This window comes from Triticum dicoccoides, chromosome 3A (assembly GCF_002162155.2).
Source record: "Triticum dicoccoides isolate Atlit2015 ecotype Zavitan chromosome 3A, WEW_v2.0, whole genome shotgun sequence".
Taxonomy (NCBI): Eukaryota; Viridiplantae; Streptophyta; class Magnoliopsida; order Poales; family Poaceae; genus Triticum; species Triticum dicoccoides.
Window position 1 is genome coordinate 287,173,799 of NC_041384.1, and position 16,767 is coordinate 287,190,565.

At 42.0% G+C, this 16,767-nt stretch overlaps 1 protein-coding gene and 1 pseudogene across 1 annotated transcript; both read right to left on the reverse strand.

Annotated features, from left to right (window-relative positions):
* Positions 1-501: 501 nt before the first annotated feature.
* Positions 502-5,016, reverse strand: LOC119268091 (protein transport protein SEC23-1-like). The gene is made up of 5 exons (XM_037549595.1): positions 4,516-5,016; positions 2,481-4,301; positions 1,560-1,676; positions 1,254-1,325; positions 502-1,088 (listed from the first exon to the last, which is right to left on the reverse strand). The coding sequence occupies exons 1-5, from the start codon at positions 4,906-4,908 to the stop codon at positions 951-953; spliced, it is 2,541 nt and encodes an 846-aa protein (XP_037405492.1). The 5' UTR covers positions 4,909-5,016; the 3' UTR covers positions 502-950.
* Positions 5,017-13,844: 8,828 nt separating this feature from the next.
* The window catches only part of LOC119272231, an 89,962-nt pseudogene continuing 87,039 nt past the window's right edge, over positions 13,845-16,767 (reverse strand).

Consider the following 16,767-nt stretch of genomic DNA (forward strand, 5'->3'; position numbering starts at 1 on the left):
AATCAAGTTTTTCGATAACTTTCAATATGCAAGCTTGTTGATATCGTTGATTCAAATGTCTGCTGGTATTGTTAAATTGTAGTGAAGGTTTCATGTGTTTGAAAGTATGTGAGAGAGAAAAAGTAAGATGATGACATCACATAGAGTAGCTTCACTGGGTGACTATGGCACACACGAGTAGCTTCATTGAAATTTATCTATGTCGATGGCCGGGGCAGCACCAAAGTGCTGCCTCCATTGTACATGCCCTAAGACCCCCGCCCATGTACTGCTGGGCCATGGCATCTGTGAGACTAAAAAGGCTCCTGGGCCCGTGTGCCAGCTGTGACTAACGAATACCTATTCATAAATGACTGCAAAATGGCTCATACACGTGCACATACTTCTGTGGCATTGATCCCCATGGAGACCAGCGACCAGTGTCAGCTGCGCGTGAAATCACTAATTCATTTTTCACGATATATCACTTACAACCACAAATCAAGAACAAATGCAATGCTGTAAACACTAAGCAACACTGTTGAAATGCAGTATCTCTGATTGTATAAATGGACTTTCTCAAAACAAAACAAAAAAGTTGTACAAATGGAGAATTGAGATTCGCCTCGAGGAGTAAAAGGAATCAAATGAATGGCCAGGACAGACTTCTATTATGTGACATACAACAAACTCTTCAAAGGCAGGAGAACATAAGCGATGCTCTAATTGTCTAAAATTTTGCGCGCCTGTGTGGCAAGAGATAATGCATTTACGCGACCACATCAGAGAAAATAATCAGGCAAAATTGTACAGCTTCACTTCACACAAATTGCCGCTTCATCAACCCAAACAAGTGTTTGGGCCTTAGGCGTTACCTCGCAAAGTTTTCGGATTTCGTTTGGCAACTCTGTTTGAAACCAAACCTCGGCTATCAAATATCGTTTCTGATTGCACTCGTCCAATTATTTGCATTAGCTTGGTTCCGGCGGGACCAATTTGAGGCTGCGCATCCACTCGCAAAAGCTAGGGTCATCAAAGTGGATGAAGCTGCTCTTTAGCCTGGCCCTCAGTTCAGGAGCAAGGGTCCGTAGCTGAGGAAATCTCGACTCCTGAAACATGCAAATGTGCTCATGTTAACAATTACAGCCTTGCTCACGATTTTGTTTATCAGTGACCATGAATCTAGCTGCCGTAAGAACCATCAGCGAAATAACCCAGCAGGGATGAATGCAGGCGAACCAGAATGTCACTGCTAAGGTTAAGAGAATCATTACCTGCTCATAAGTAGGGTCCTTGTGAGCTGGGATCAGGCGTGAGACAAAGTATCTAGCCTGAGAGCTCCCTTCCTGCGCCAGAACAAAGCATTTACCTTGTGCAAGTCGTGTTTCATAATAGTTGCACAGTTAATGAATCTGGAAGTATTGTCAGACTGATTTGAAATCTAACAACACATGGGCTATAATAAGATATGATACTATGATGATAGCAAAGTGATGAGCAGAAGAGTTGATAAGAGAAAAGGAAGGAAAGCAGTTTAAATCTTGGAAATCAAAGTCAAGGTTGGGAACAGGGAAACTGACTCTGAATGAAAGTATCCTGGGAGCTGGAAAACGGAGTTCACTTAGCTCTTCTGCCAGCGTACGGCATGCTGCCAAAGCTGCTGCAGTTTGTCCTTCTTGGGTTGCTAGTTCAGCACCCTGAAGACACACAGTAAGAAAATGCAACTCAGGAAATATTACTCTTTGCTAGCATTATGATGAATAACCAAAATAGCCATTGCATAATGATAATTCAACATCATTAATACGTTAAGTAAATCAGCAAAATATGACATCTTCCTGCAGCCCTAGTATATCAAGTACTACCTCTGTACCAAAATATAAGACGTTTTTGTAGGTTAAACTAGCTTACAAACACGTCTTATAGTTTTGATACAGAGGGAGTATTAGCATCATTTACACACATACATTCATGAGATCTCTATATTCGTTCTAACCACCAACTGGCTTCTATTGAAAATTTAATAGTTCCAACGAATTCACCTTTCAAACTCCATTCACTCTATTTCTTGCAAAATCTTATGATTATTACATAAACTCACAATCCTGGTAACAAGTTAGTTTTTGCAAACATGATATTGCTAAAATCCCATGCTTCATTTCTTTCCTTGCAAAAAGGAAGTCACGTTCTATTCAAATATCCCTCTGTTCCATAATGTAGTGCGTATAATTTTTGGAAATGTCAAACCTCACACACTTTGACCAGTAGCAATCAAGAACAAAGTCATGTTCAACAGCTACAATTCCGAAGCCAAAACATTTAATCCAAAAGACAACACCAGTGAAAAAAATATTATGTCAAGAATGTTGAAAACAAAGGTGAATGGAGTAAGTTTAATATGCAGCTACAGCACTGAGATAATGTGGTAAAGAGACAGACCATACAGGTGACTCCCTTATTGGGAGTGGGGAGGGAGAGAGGGAAGATAGGAGGTGACTTACCAACCAGATGAAAATATCTGTTCCATGATCCAGTACCACTGCACAATTAGATTGCATGGTCAGATCATATGCTGGCAGCTCCTCAAATGTGCCACCTTCTCGATGCGTTATACAACGAGGTGCAAGCATACGGAGCGAGAGGTCAAATGATGCATTCAAGAACAAACTCCTCAGAACTGATCTTTCATCTTCATGTCCTATTATGCTACCTAAGAGTGGCCCCCTTCTCAAATGAAACAAACACTCAGGGAGTGATGACAGCTCTTTTGGGAACCGATAAAGCTTTGATTTTGGAACCTGGGTACCAAATTTGAGAGCTATGTCCTTAATTCTTTCGTCAATTGTGAGCCTCATATCAAGAGCATCGGAGGCAGTCCTGGCGCGCAAGACAGTTCTCTTACCAATGATTACTGAAGCTACATCTTCTTGCACACTTGAAAGATATGCAGACAAACTATCAACCGTTTGCAGCCTGCTAGTGATCACCCTTGTGCTTTCTGTTTGATACACATTAGAGTAACGGACTGCAAACTGGAAGTAAATGAAATCATTCCTGATATCCGCCTTTGTCTCCAAAGACACGGAAAAACTCTGTGTCCCCTCAACACTATGCATCTGGATACAAAATGAAGTGTCATGCTTGAATGTTTCATGAGAATCAGGAGAAGCCTCTTCACCAGGACCAATTACTTGAGTGACAAGCATGCCATCTGAACATCTAATCTCAAATAAGCCATGAGAGCCAGCTGCTTTAGTTGACGCCCTCTGCAAGTTGACCCCAAAGGCCTCTCCAAAATCATCATGAAGTAAAAGCACACCACCAGAACACTTCGCCAGTGACTGTAGGACAGGAACCCTCACAGGGCATGTTCCAGCACAAAGAATGTCAACGATGGTACTGTGTCTCCGTGCTTCATGACCAAGACTCTCCATGTACTTCATAGCTGTCTTCTCCAGGTAAGCATAGTTTGGGTGCTGAACAGAATGAGGTGTTGATCCTGGTCCAAACGTGTTGGGGCCACCAGCACACACCAAGATCCTGCAGTTGCCTCCTGATCTCTTGATGATTCCACGAGACAACTCCGCTGACGGCCCTTGAATAATACCAAGGGCAACCTCCACCGCTGCACCAAGGCATCGGTCCCTCGATACTTCCGCCACACTAAACTGATAGGGTCTCAGGGATGAGAATATTGTGTGTGCAACAGGCAGCGAAGCATGTATAGGAGACAAATACACCCCTGTCCCGTAGATTAGCACCTTCAATGACTCTTGGGCAAGCGACTTACTACCGGGTAACACATCCGCTGACACCGCCGCCCCTTCCGAAAAATCATACACAGAGACAGTTCTACCATAGGAGATGATTCCAATCCTTGCTGTAGGAGGGAGCGAATCCACAAATGCATGCAAGGAGCCCTGTAGATGCTGCAGGTGCGCCTCATCAAGACACTCATCTATGAGAATAAAAATGGGACCAGAGACCCTCAAGACAGGCACCGGGATCAAGCCTGGCCGCCTATTCCCTGGATGCACATAATCGACAGTCGAGGACATGAGCTCTGGCCACTGAACCAGGTCCTGCTTGCTGGAGACCACAAATTCCCCCTCACTGCTGTTCAGCTTTTTGCAAATGACACACTGCCATTGCCCAGAGCCAATCAACACATCACAGTACAAATTCACATAAGCCCCACAGTTCAGGCACCGGCGGGGATCACGCTCCAAGGCTTCGGGACCTGGCGATACCTCCCTCCCTGGTGAAACAAGAGCTCCGAACCCCAAGCTAGGGGCATTCAGCAGTTTCTTCTGCTTCAGGACCTACAAGTGAAAAACACCAACTAAATGACAAGCTGGAGAATTTGCACATGCCTATGCACTAAACACGATTCGCATCTAAAAAACAAGCGTAATTCACAACTCGACTAGTAGTGTAATCGTGTAAGATCCAAATGGTAATGTACTTATGCGCATGCATAATTGAGTTATAGGAGATGTGAGGACATTACTGCGGTAAGGAAAGAGCGACGCGTACCTTGCGGGCAGAGAAGAGGACGTATGGGGAGTCGATGCTGGAGTCCTCCAGAGACGGCGCCACGGAGGGCGCGTGGCTGTGAGGGGTGGCCGCGCCGTTCATGGTGTGCGGCTCGGAGGATGTGGGGAGGGAGACGGAGGACGATGAGGAGGCGGTGCGGGAGGCCAAGGGTACCGCCTGAGGGGAGATCGGGGTGGTGCGGAATGGCACGGCGGCGGGGCGCAGCGGCGAGGAGAAGACGGGCGGGCCCGGTGGCGTGCTGAAGTGCGCGGGGCTGGGGACGGTGGGGCTGCCCCGCAAGGACGTCGAGGAGAGAGCGCTCGGAGGGGTGAAGATCGCCGGGAACGGAGGAGATGCGTGCGCCGCCTGAGGCTGCGGCGGCGTCTCCTCCATGCTGCCGGCCTTATTGGGGATCGGAGGGGAGCAGCGAAAGGGAAACGCGGATCTAAACTGGGAGAAATACTGAGAAGTACGGCAGCACACACTAATCTGTGTGTTTATCAGGGATGTGCCAACAGTTTTTTTGTCGATGTCATATTGGCTGGATCGCGGCTTCCTATTGGCTGGCGCCCTTCCACAATGGCAACTCCGTTGGGGAACATGGGTCATCTCCAGTGTAAAGTAGGCCACTGGCTGATTCTTATGCAAGCTAATTCGATGAATGCGGATGCACCGAATTCAGTTTTGGATTCTTCTTGTGCCGCCTCGGGATAAATGATGGGCGTTGAAAGATCTAGTATATTTTTCCAAATGATAAGCACCACAGGTGTACATGTGGCACGAAGTAACACTATTCTTACGTTTTTACAACTAAAATTGTCATTTAAGAAAAAAAATCCAAAAAAAAACTAAAACTTGCAAGCAAACAGAAAGTTGACATGCTTCACAACTAAAGTTGCCATCCAAAAACGTCAGGGTGGAATTGTTTCGTTCCACACGTATGTCATTTATCAGGATCATATATTTTTAGTCCCAACAGAAAAGTGGGAGACTAAGGCACAAATTTGTACTATCCTGAATATTATGACTGAAGCCCTCATTGACAAATATTTGGGTTTGCCTGCAAATGTGGGTATGGATAAAAATGATTGTTTCCAATTCTTAATTGATTGAATTATTGTGAAAATTAGTGGATGGAAAGAAAACTATTCGCGGGAGGAAAGGAAATTTTGCTCAAATCGGTTATACAAGCTATCCCAACTTATGTCATGTCCTTCTTTAAAATTCCTAAAAAAAATTGCAAGGGAATCATTGACACGATGCCGCAATCTTGGTGGGGTGACGAACACAATCAATAGAGAATGCATTCAATGACGTGGTGGAAGATGTGTGTCTCAAAAGACCAACGAGGATGGAGTTCCGAAATATACAATGTTTCAATCTGGCTTTGTTAGCCAAATAAGTGTGGCGTCTGCTTGATAATCCTGATTCCCTATGTGCCATCATTTTAAGAACCAAATATTTTCCAGATGGTGACTTAATGAATGCAAGTCTAAAAAGGGTTTCTCTTTTACTTGGCAAAGCATTATGGTGGTAGTTGATTCTCTCAAAAATGGTTATATTTGGAGAGTTGGAAATGGACAAAATATTGATATTTGGAGAGATGCATGGATCTCGAACTGTGTGAATAGAAAAATTATTACTCCTAGAAAAGAGCATCTTCTGTCAAAAGTTGTTGATCGTATCAGTCCAGTCACCAGTTTTTGGGATGAAGATTTAGTGAGACAAATGTTGTGGCCAATTGACACTCAAAGGGTGCTTGTTTTTCCTCTCCCTATGCATAATATGATGAATTTCATTGCTAGGAGCTATACAAAAAATGGATTGTTCACGGTTTGTTCGACTTATTTGGAGGAATGGAACAAACAACATGGGAGGAAATTGCAACACACAAATGGTATGGGTAGAACAAATGCCAATACTATTTGGGGTAAGATTTGGCAATTGTCTTGTCCAGCAAAGGTGAAAATTTTCATTTGGTGTACATTGCATGGAACCCTCCCGTGCCATGTTACGCTTGCTAATAAACATATGAAAGTTTCGCCCATCTGCCCATCATGTTTGAATGGGCCATAATATACAAAACACGTGTTGTTTTTGTGTCAGAAGGTGAAAGAGGTTTGGGAGAAGCTGGGATTGCACGAGGCCAAGCATGTGCTATCGATCGTGCGGAAGAGGCAGTTTTTGAGTTCTTACTTCTTACGCCAAAGCAAGAACTATCTATATTAGGCATCTAGAATGTATGCGAATTGATCACTGATACGTCTCCAACGTATCTATAATTTTTTATTGTTCCATGCTATTATATTATCTATTTGGGATGTTGTATATGCATTAATATGCTATTTTATATGATTTTTGGGACTAACCTATTAACCTAGAGCCCAGTGTCAGTTTTTGTTTTTTTACCTTGTTTTAGAGTTTCGCAAAAAAGGAATACCAAACGGAGTCCAAACGAAATAAACTTTCGCGGTGATTTTTCTTGGACCAGAAGCCACCCAGGAGACTTGGAGTGCAAGTCAAAAGAGCCACGAGGCGGCCACAAGGGTGGAGGGCACGCCCCCCAACCTTGTGGGCCCCTCGGTGACCCCCTGACCTAGATCTTCCTTCTATATATTCTCATATGCCCCGAAAACTTCCACGGGAGCCACGAAACCACTTTTATAATGCTACAACCTTCTGTACCTGTGAGATCCCATCTAGGGGCCTTTTCTGGCATCCTGCCGGAGGGCGATTCGATCACGGGGGGCTTCTACATCAACACCATTGCCTCTCAGATGAAGCGTGAGTAGTTTACCTCAGACCTACGGGTCCATAGCTAGTAGCTAGATGGCTTATTCTCTCTCTTTGATTCTCAATACAAAGTTCTCCTCGATGTTCTTGGAGATCTATTCGATGTAATACTCTTTTGCGGTGTGTTTGCCGAGATCCGATGAATTGTGGATTTATGATCATCTTATCTATGAATATTATTTGAATCTCCTTTGAATTCTTTTATGCATGATTTGATATCTTTGCAAGTCTCTTCGGACTATCAATTTGGTTTGGCCAACTAGATTGGTTTTTCCTGCAATGGGAGAAGTGCTTAGCTTTGGGCTCAATCTTGCGGTGCTCGATCCTAGTGACAGAAGGGGAACTGACACGTATTCTATTATTGCCATCGAGGATAAAAAGATGGGGTTTTCATCATATTGTTTGAGTTAATTCCTCTACATCATGTTATCTTGCTTAAGGCGTTACTCCGTTCTTTATGAACTTAATACTCTAGATGCATGCTAGATAGCGGTCGATGTGTGGAGTAATAGTAGTAGATGCAGAAACGTTTCGGTCTACTTAACACGGACGTGATGCCTATATTCATGACCATTGCCTTAGATATCATCATAAGTTTGCGCTTTTCTATCAATTGCTCGGCAGTAATTTGTTCACCCACCGTAATAATTTCTATCTTGAGAGAAGCCTCTAGTGAAACCTATGGCCCCGAGATCTATTTTCCATCATATAAGTTTCCGATCTACAATTCTAGTTTCCTATTTACTTTATTTTGCAATCGTTTACTTTCAGTTCCATAAATCAAAAATACCAAAAATATTACTTTACCGTTTATCCATCTCTATCAGATCTCACGTTGCAAATAACCGTGAAGGGATTTACAACCCCTTTATTGACGTTGGGTGCAAGGTTGGTGTTTGTTTGTGTAGGTATTCGGTGGCTTGCGCGTTGTCTCCTACTGGATTGATACCTTGGTTCTCAAAACTAAGGGAAATACTTATGCTACTTTGCTGCATCACTCTTTCCTCTTCAAGGGAAAAACCAACGCGGGCTCAAGAGGTAGCAAGAAGGATTTCTGGCGCTGTTGCCGGGGAGATCTACGCCAAGCCAGGACATACCAAGTACCCATCATAAACTCTCATCCCTCGCATTACATTGTTCGCCATTTGCCTCTCGTTTTCCTCTCTCCTACTTCTAAAATGATTTTCGAAATTTCATTTGTGTTTCCATGTGCCTTCTTTTTGCTTTCATCTTTGCTTGCTAAAAATTTATTGATATGGATCCACTTAAAGTTTTCTACTTCTATCATCTTCGATCTATATGTGCTTGTGCTGAAACCCCAACTAGTTTAGTTGAGGGAAAATCGTTAGATAAGCATGCTCATTTTGTGCGTCATCGTTTGATTGAAAAGGGGAAGCTCTTATGGAATGAAATAAATTGTTTGCTATGCTTTGCTTGGAATATTGGTGAAATTTATGATTTTACTTGTTGCTCTAAGAACCCTAAAAACACCTTCCCTACCTATGTAAGTTTAATGATAATGAAATCTTATCTTCTTATGAGAAGGGTGTTTACAGTTACTATGATATTGAACAAATTGAAGATTTTGTTGCTTTTAAGGGTTCTTATGAAGTTGCTTCTTTGATTGAAAAGTATGATATTACTCTTTACAAATCTGAAAATTTTGAGATACTTAAATATTGCTATGAAAACTATGCTCACAATGCCTATGTCAAAGAATTTATTGAGAGAATGACCGTTGCTTTGGAAGAAAATAATGATATGAATGAATCTATAGATAGTTATGATTCCGATGATTTGATTGAAATATCCCTTGATGAACATGATTCTTGCTATTCTTGTGGCCATGATATCAATATTTCTGGAGATGAATTTGCTATAGTTCCTTATGTTAAACATGAGAGTATTGCTATTGCACCCATACTTGATAGTTCCTTGAATCAAAAGCATGATTGCAATGATATTATTATAAATTCTATTAATGTCAATTGTGTTAATGATATGCAAAACCCTAAGCTTGGGGATGCTAGTTTTGCCATGTCCACTGCTTGTTGCAATGATCATGATTGGGGTGATTCTTCTTATGATCTTGAAGATTTGTTTAAGCCTTATGATGAAAATGTTTCCAATAATATTGAAAGTGGGTTTGGAAGAGTGTTAAATTTAGATCCCACATGTTTGGAGTATGTTCAATCTTATGAAATTTTTGATAAAAATGGGTTTGGAGAGGTCGTGACTTTAGTTAATGTTAATCCCACTATTTTGGAAGAGTGTCAACTTCGCATGCGTGTGAATCATGTTGAGAATATGTTATGTGATAGCTATATTGTTGAATTTTCTTATGATCCTACATGTAATTATTATGAGAGAGGAAAATATGGTTGTAGAAATTTTCATGTTACTAAATCACCTCTCGTTATGTTGAAATTGCTAATGTTTCTTTCTTCTTCCTTGCATATGGTGGTTTTTGCTTGTATTGATAATTTGTTGCTTATAAAATCCCTATGCATAGGAAGCATGTTAGGATTAAACTTGTTTGTCACATGTTTTATGATGCTCCCATCGTGCTTCAATTCTTGTCTTTCATGTGAGCATCATCGAAATTCCAATTCCTAGCTAAAAGGCTTTAAAGAAAAGCACTTGTTGGGAGGCAACCCAATATTTTTCCTTGCTTTTTGAATTAAATAATTCATCCAGCCTCTGGTTAGATGTGGTTTTATGTTTTAATTAGTGTCTATGCCAAGTAAGACCTTTGGGATAGCTTACGGTGATAATTGATTTGATCCTGCTGAAAAACTGAAACTTCTACACTCAGGAGATTAGTTTTCATTTTTAACAGAAGCGCGATAAAATACTGATTCTTTTTGAAGAGGATTAATAAACAAATTTCCTAGGACTTCCTAATTTATCAGGATTTTTGGAGTTACAGAAGTATTCGAAATATCCAGATTGCTACAGACTGTTCTGTTTTCTGACAGATTCTGTTTTTTGCATGTTATTTGCTTATTTTGATGAATCTATGGCTAGTATCGGGGGGTATGAACCATGGAAAAGTTGGAATACAGTAGATATTACACCAATATAAATAAGTAATGAGTTCACGATAGTACCAAAAGTGGTGATTTATTTTCTTATACTAATGGAGCTTATGAGATTTTCTCTTGAAGTTTTGTGTTGTGAAGTTTTCAAGTTTTGGGTAAGGATTTGATGGACTATGGAATAAGGAGTGGCAAGAACCTAAGCTTGGGGATTCCCAAGGCACCCCAAGATAATATTCAAGGATGTCAAAAGGCCTAAGCTTGGGGATGCCCTGGGAAGGCATCCCCTCTTTCGTCTTTGTCTATCGGTAATTTTACTTGAGGCTATATTTTTATTCACCACATGATATGTGTTTTGCTTGGAGCGTCTTGTATGATTTGAGTCTTTGCTTTTTAGTTTGCCACAATCATCCTTGCTGTTCACACCTTTTGAGAGAGACACGCATGAATCGTGATTTATTAGAATACTCTATGCGCTTCACGTATATCTTTCGAGCTAGGCAATTTTCCTCTAGTGCTTCACTTATATCTTTTTAGAGCACGACAGTGGTTTTATTTTATAGAAATTTTTGAACTCTCGTACTTCACTATATTATTTTGAGAGTCTTTAGAACAGCATGGTAATTTGCTTTGGTTATAAAATTAGTCCTAATATGATAGGCATCCAAGAGGGATATAATAAAAACTTTTGTATAAAGTGCATTGAATACTATGAGAAGTTTGATTCCTTATGATTGTTTTGAGATATGAAGATGGTGATATTAGAGTCATGCTAGTAAGTAGTTGTGAATTTGAGGAATGCTTGTGTTAAGGTTTGTGACTCCCGTAGCATGCACGCATGGTGAACCGTTATGTAACTAAGTTGGAGCATGAGATGTTTTTTGATTGTCTTCCTTATGAGTGGCGGTCGGGGATGAGCGATGGTCTTTTCCTACCAATCTATCCCCTAGGAGCATGCGCATAGTACTTTGTTTCGATGACTAATAGATTTTTGCAATAAGTATGTGAGTTCTTTATGACTAATGTTGTGTCCATGGATTATACGCACTCTCACCTTTCCGCCATTGCTAGCCTCTCTAGTACCGCACAACTTTCGTCGGTACCATAAACCCACCACGTATCCTCCCTCAAAATAGCCACCATACCTACCTATTATGGCATTTCCATAGCCATTCCAAGATATTATTGCCATGCAACTTTCCATCGTTCTGTTTATTATGACATACATCATCATTGTTATATTGCTTTGTATGATCATGTAGATGACATCGTATTTGTGGCAAAGCCACCATTAATCATTTTTATACATGTGAAAGTGCTAGTTATCGACTAGAGGGGGGGGGTTGAATAGGCGTTTTTTATGGAAGTCTTCAAAACACAAGGTCTTTGAAGACAAACAATAGAAATGAACCTATTGATATGCAGCGGAAGATAGACTACACTAGACAAGCCATAGTCAAGTGAGAAATGTAGTGAAAGTACGAATACTATCAATAACTAGGTAGTATGGATCAGGATGGAAGACAGTATAAAGCCAAACAGTAAATTGTCTTCACTTAGTGAAGTCAAACAGATCCGACAAGCAAGAAATGACTTCACAAAGACAAACTATAAAGTAAAGGGAAGTGGGGGATAGAACCAGTTGCTCGGTGAAGACAAGGATTTGGTAGACCAGTTCCAGTTGTTGTGACAACTGTACGTCTGGTTAGGGAGGCTGAGATTTAACTTAGAAGACCACGTCTTCACCTTATTCCCCTTGAGCTAAGGACACCCAATCCTCGCCCAATCACTCTAGTAAGTCTTCAAGGTAGACTTCCAAACCTTCACAGACTTCGTTCACTGGCGATCCACAATGAATCTTGGATGCTCATAACACGACGCCTAACCGGCTGGAGGATTCACAGTCCTCAAGTGTAACAAGTCTTCAGGTCACGCGAACAGAAAGACTCCAGTGATGCCTAACACTCTTTGGCTCTGGTTGTTTTGGGCTTTGTCCTCACAAGGATCTCTCTCTCAAATGCTTCAGAGGTGGGTTGCTCTCAAACGACAAAAGTCGTGCACTAAATCTGAGCAGCCAACCCTGGGTTACTAAGGAACCGACACGTGTCCAATGGTCGGATTTCAAACACACGTGGCAGCTTGACTTGGGCTACAAGCAAAGCTGACTCATCCAGCTCTGGATAAGATTTGCTCTCATTGTCTTCGCTCGAAGACATAGGATTTTGGTTGAGTATCACATTAGTCACTCCGACTTTGTTCACTTGGACCCCACTTAACAGTACAGTGGTTCCTATGACTCAACAAAGAAGAAAAGGAAACTACAAAACAACTATGTCTTCGCACTCCATAGTCTTCAAGTAAATGTCTTCACATGTCATAATCTTCATCGTGAATGTCTTCACGAACCACCATTGTCTTCAATGTCTTCACACATTTTTAGGGGTCATATTTGGTAGGTAAACCGAATCAATAAGGGACTACTACATGTGTTATCCTGCAATTCTCACAAACACATTAGTCCCTCAACCAAGTTTGTCGTCAATACTCCAAAACCAGGTGGCACTAGATGCACTTACAATCTCCCCCTTTTTGGTGATTGATGACAAACTGGTTGAAGTTTTCAATGGGGATAAAAGTATGTGAAAGTTAAAGTTCAAAGTCATTGTCTTCATAAGTTGCAAAAGGCTCCCCCTGAAGATGTGCATGTAAGTAGTTTTCTTTTGAATGCAAATGCACATGGCAGGTTTTACTTTGTGGAGATCCTCTCTAACTTACGAAGACAATTCATCATGCATATATAAACATAATGAAGATAATGACATGTACAATGAAAAGTGGGCATCTGCAAAATGACTCCATGCGGAATTTATCATCGCGTCACAAAGTAGCAGCAAAAGTAGCAAACGACCATCAAGTTTAAGTCTTACAACTCAAAAGCCAAATAGTTTCATAACGAGAGTTGTAAGAACTTAGCAAAAATAATGCAACCACCCCATATGGACCCGCTTGAAGACTATCAACCTCATATGCTTCTCCCCCTTTTGTCAGTAATGACCAAAAAGGTTTGAAGACATAGAGGATCTACTCGTTCCCAGTTGGAGTAGAAGATGGAGCAGGGTCGACGTTGGAGTTCGGTGGTGTAGAAGGGCCTAAAGTTGAATCGTGGTGCAGTGCAGCTAGAGTTGGTGAAGTGGCATCATCTTCTTCATTGACGACTCTCGCAACAGCAGTTGCAGCCGAAGAGGAATCTTCAGAATCTTCAATGGATGGTGTGCGATGCCAGCTTGCATTTTGTGGAGGCCTGGAGTCAAACTTGAAGCTCTCTGTGAAGCCATCTTCGCGAAGATCATCTTTAGAGCAGATCAATGTGAGGCTCTTCCAGGACCGCCGACAGGCTTCATGCACAACAAAAGAGTTCTTGGTGGCTAAGTTGAGAATGCGATTAACATCCACCAAGATACTCTGCATCTAACGCTTCAACCAGTCATGATGCTTGTCCTACTTTTGATGTAAAGACACCTGAAGCTCAGGGTCATTGAGGACACGAGGACGCTTCTGAGGCCTTTGAGCAATGGTGCTGGCAGTGGCTTCGGTGTTGGCACGGTGTGGCACACGCAAATTGCCAGCCAGAGGATAAGCATGAGTTGTTGCATTTGGCACATGAATCCCTTCAATAGGCTGTGTGAAGCTTTGAAATTCTGCATTCTGAAGGTGGAGTGGCTTCTTTGCTAGCTCAGGGTAGATGGCTTCAATAGACATATCAACATCAGGCAGAAATACAATATGGTTGCGCGCTGAAGGTTGATAGTCGATGGTTGAATGAAGCTTGATCAAGCGTATCACCCATGGAGCATAAAATTTCAGGCCAAAAAGATCGATCCCAGAAGCAGCAAGCTGTCGGATGAAGAAATCCTGAGTGTTGAATCTGATGCCATTGATGATATAGAAAACCAATGTCTTCATGGCGCCTTCAAGTTTAGCTTTATAAGAGTTTCCTTTGATTGGCCAAAGAGTACGCCTCAGAATATGATAGACTGTGCGTGGCAAGTACTCAAGGTCCTGAACAAAGAATTCCTTGGGATATTCAGCGTCATGGGGCAATGGCTTCATCATGCTTAACATCTGGCTCATGTTGGGCTCTGGCTTCTGGAAAATGCTTTGCAGTTCGTTCTGATGAAGCTGACAACCAGGTTCGTACAACTCACCTGGAGTGGGCAGAGAAGTAAGATCAATGATATCCTGAGCTTTGGCTTCGTGATGAATATCTCCTGTCATCAACTCAAGGATCCAAGTCTTCGAATCCTATTGTAGCCTCGAATGTGCAATGCGGCATAGAACTGGAGCATAAGTACTTCATTCCAGTGCTCCTTGTCAGTCACAAACGGCAGCAGCCCAACGTCTCTGAAGCAGTCCAGAGCCTCCTCAAGGCATTGCAGCCCAACAATAGAATCACAATCCAAACGCTTATGAGGAAAAATGCGGTCATGGTTGTATAGAATGTGATACGTCCATTTTGCATCATGCTTTTATATCGATATTTATTGCATTATGGACTGTTATTTCACTTTATGTCACAATACTTATGGCTATTCTCTCTTATTTTACAAGGTTTACATAAGGAGGGAGAATGCCGGCAGCTGGAATTCTGGGCTGGAAAAGGAGCAAATATTAGAGACCTATTCTGCGCAACTCCAAAAGTCCTAAAACTCCACGGAACATCTTAAAATAAATAAAGAAAAATCCTCGCCCAAGATAAAGGCCAGGGGGCCCACACCCTGCTCACAAGGGTGGGGGGGCGCCCCCCCCTCCTAGGGCGCGCCCCCTACCTTGTGGGCCCCCTGGTGGGTCTCCGACGTCCATCTTCTGCTATATGAAGTCTTTCGATGAGAAAAAAATCAGAAGGAACTTTTCAGGACGAGACTCCGCCGCCACGAGGCGAAACCTTGGCAGAACCAATCTAGAGCTCCGGTAGAGCTGTTCTGCCGGGGATACTTCCCTCCGGGAGGGGGAAATCATCACCATCGTCATCACCAACGCTCCTCTCATCGGGAGAGGGTAATCTCCATCAACATCTTCACCAGCACCATCTCATCTCCAAACCCTAGTTCATCTCTTGTATCCAATTCTTGTCTCAAAGTCCGGGATTGGTGCTAGTAGGTTGCTAGTAGTGTTGATTACTCCTTGTAGTTGATGCTAGTTGGTTTATTTGGTGGAAGATCATATGTTCAGATCCTATATGCATATTATTACCCCTCTGATTATGAACATGAATATGCTTTGTGAGTAATTACGTTTGTTCCTGAGGACAAGGGAGAAGTCTTGCTATTAGTAGTCATGTGAATTTGGTATTCGTTTGATATTTTGATAAGATGTATGTTGTCTAGCCTCTAGTGGTGTTATGTGAACATCGACTATATAACACTTCACCATTATTTGGGCCTAGAGGAAGGCATTGGGAAGTAATAAGTAGATGATGGGTTGCTAGAGTGACAGAAGCTTAAACCCTAGTTTATGCGTTGCTTCGTAAGGGGCTTATTTGGATCCACATGTTTCATGCTATGGTTAGGTTTACCTTAATACTTTTGTTGTAGTTGCGGATGCTTGCAATAGAGGTTAATCATAAGTGGGATGCTTGTTCAAGTAAGAACAGCACCCAAGCACCGGTCCACCCACATATCAAATTATCAAAGTATCAAACGCGAATCATATGAACGTGATGAAAACTAGCTTGACGATGTTCCCATGTGTCCTCGGGAGCGCTTTTCCTTATATAAGAGTTTGTTCCGACTTGTCCTTTGCTACAAAAAGGATTGGGCCACCCTGCTGCACTTTATTTACTTTTGTTATTTGTTGCTCGTTACAATTTATCTTATCACAAAACTATCTGTACCACTTATTTCAGTACTTGCAGAGAATACCTTGCTGAAAACCGCTTATCATTTCCTTCTGCTCCTCGTTGGGTTCGACACTCTTACTTATCGAAAGGACTACGATAGATCCCCTATACTTTTGGGTCATCAAGACTCTTTTCTGGCGCCGTTGCCGGGGAGTGTAGCGCCTTTGGTAACGAAAAATTTATATAGTGTGCTGAAATTTACTGTCACTTGTTACTATGGAAAGTAATTCTCCGAGGGGCTTGTTCGGGGTATCTTCACCCCGTCCAGTAGAGCAAAGAGTTGCTCCTCAACCTACTGAACCTATTGAAAATGAAACTCCTTTTGAATTTCCTTCGGGTATGATGGAAAAACTGCTAGCTAACCCTTTTACAGGAGATGGAACAAAGCATCCTGATGAGCACTTAATATATGTGGATGAAGTTTGTGGATTATTTAAGCTTGCAGGTATACCCGATGATGTTGCTAAGAAGAAGGTCTTCCCTTTATCTTTGAAGGGAGACGCATTGATATGGTATAGGCTATGT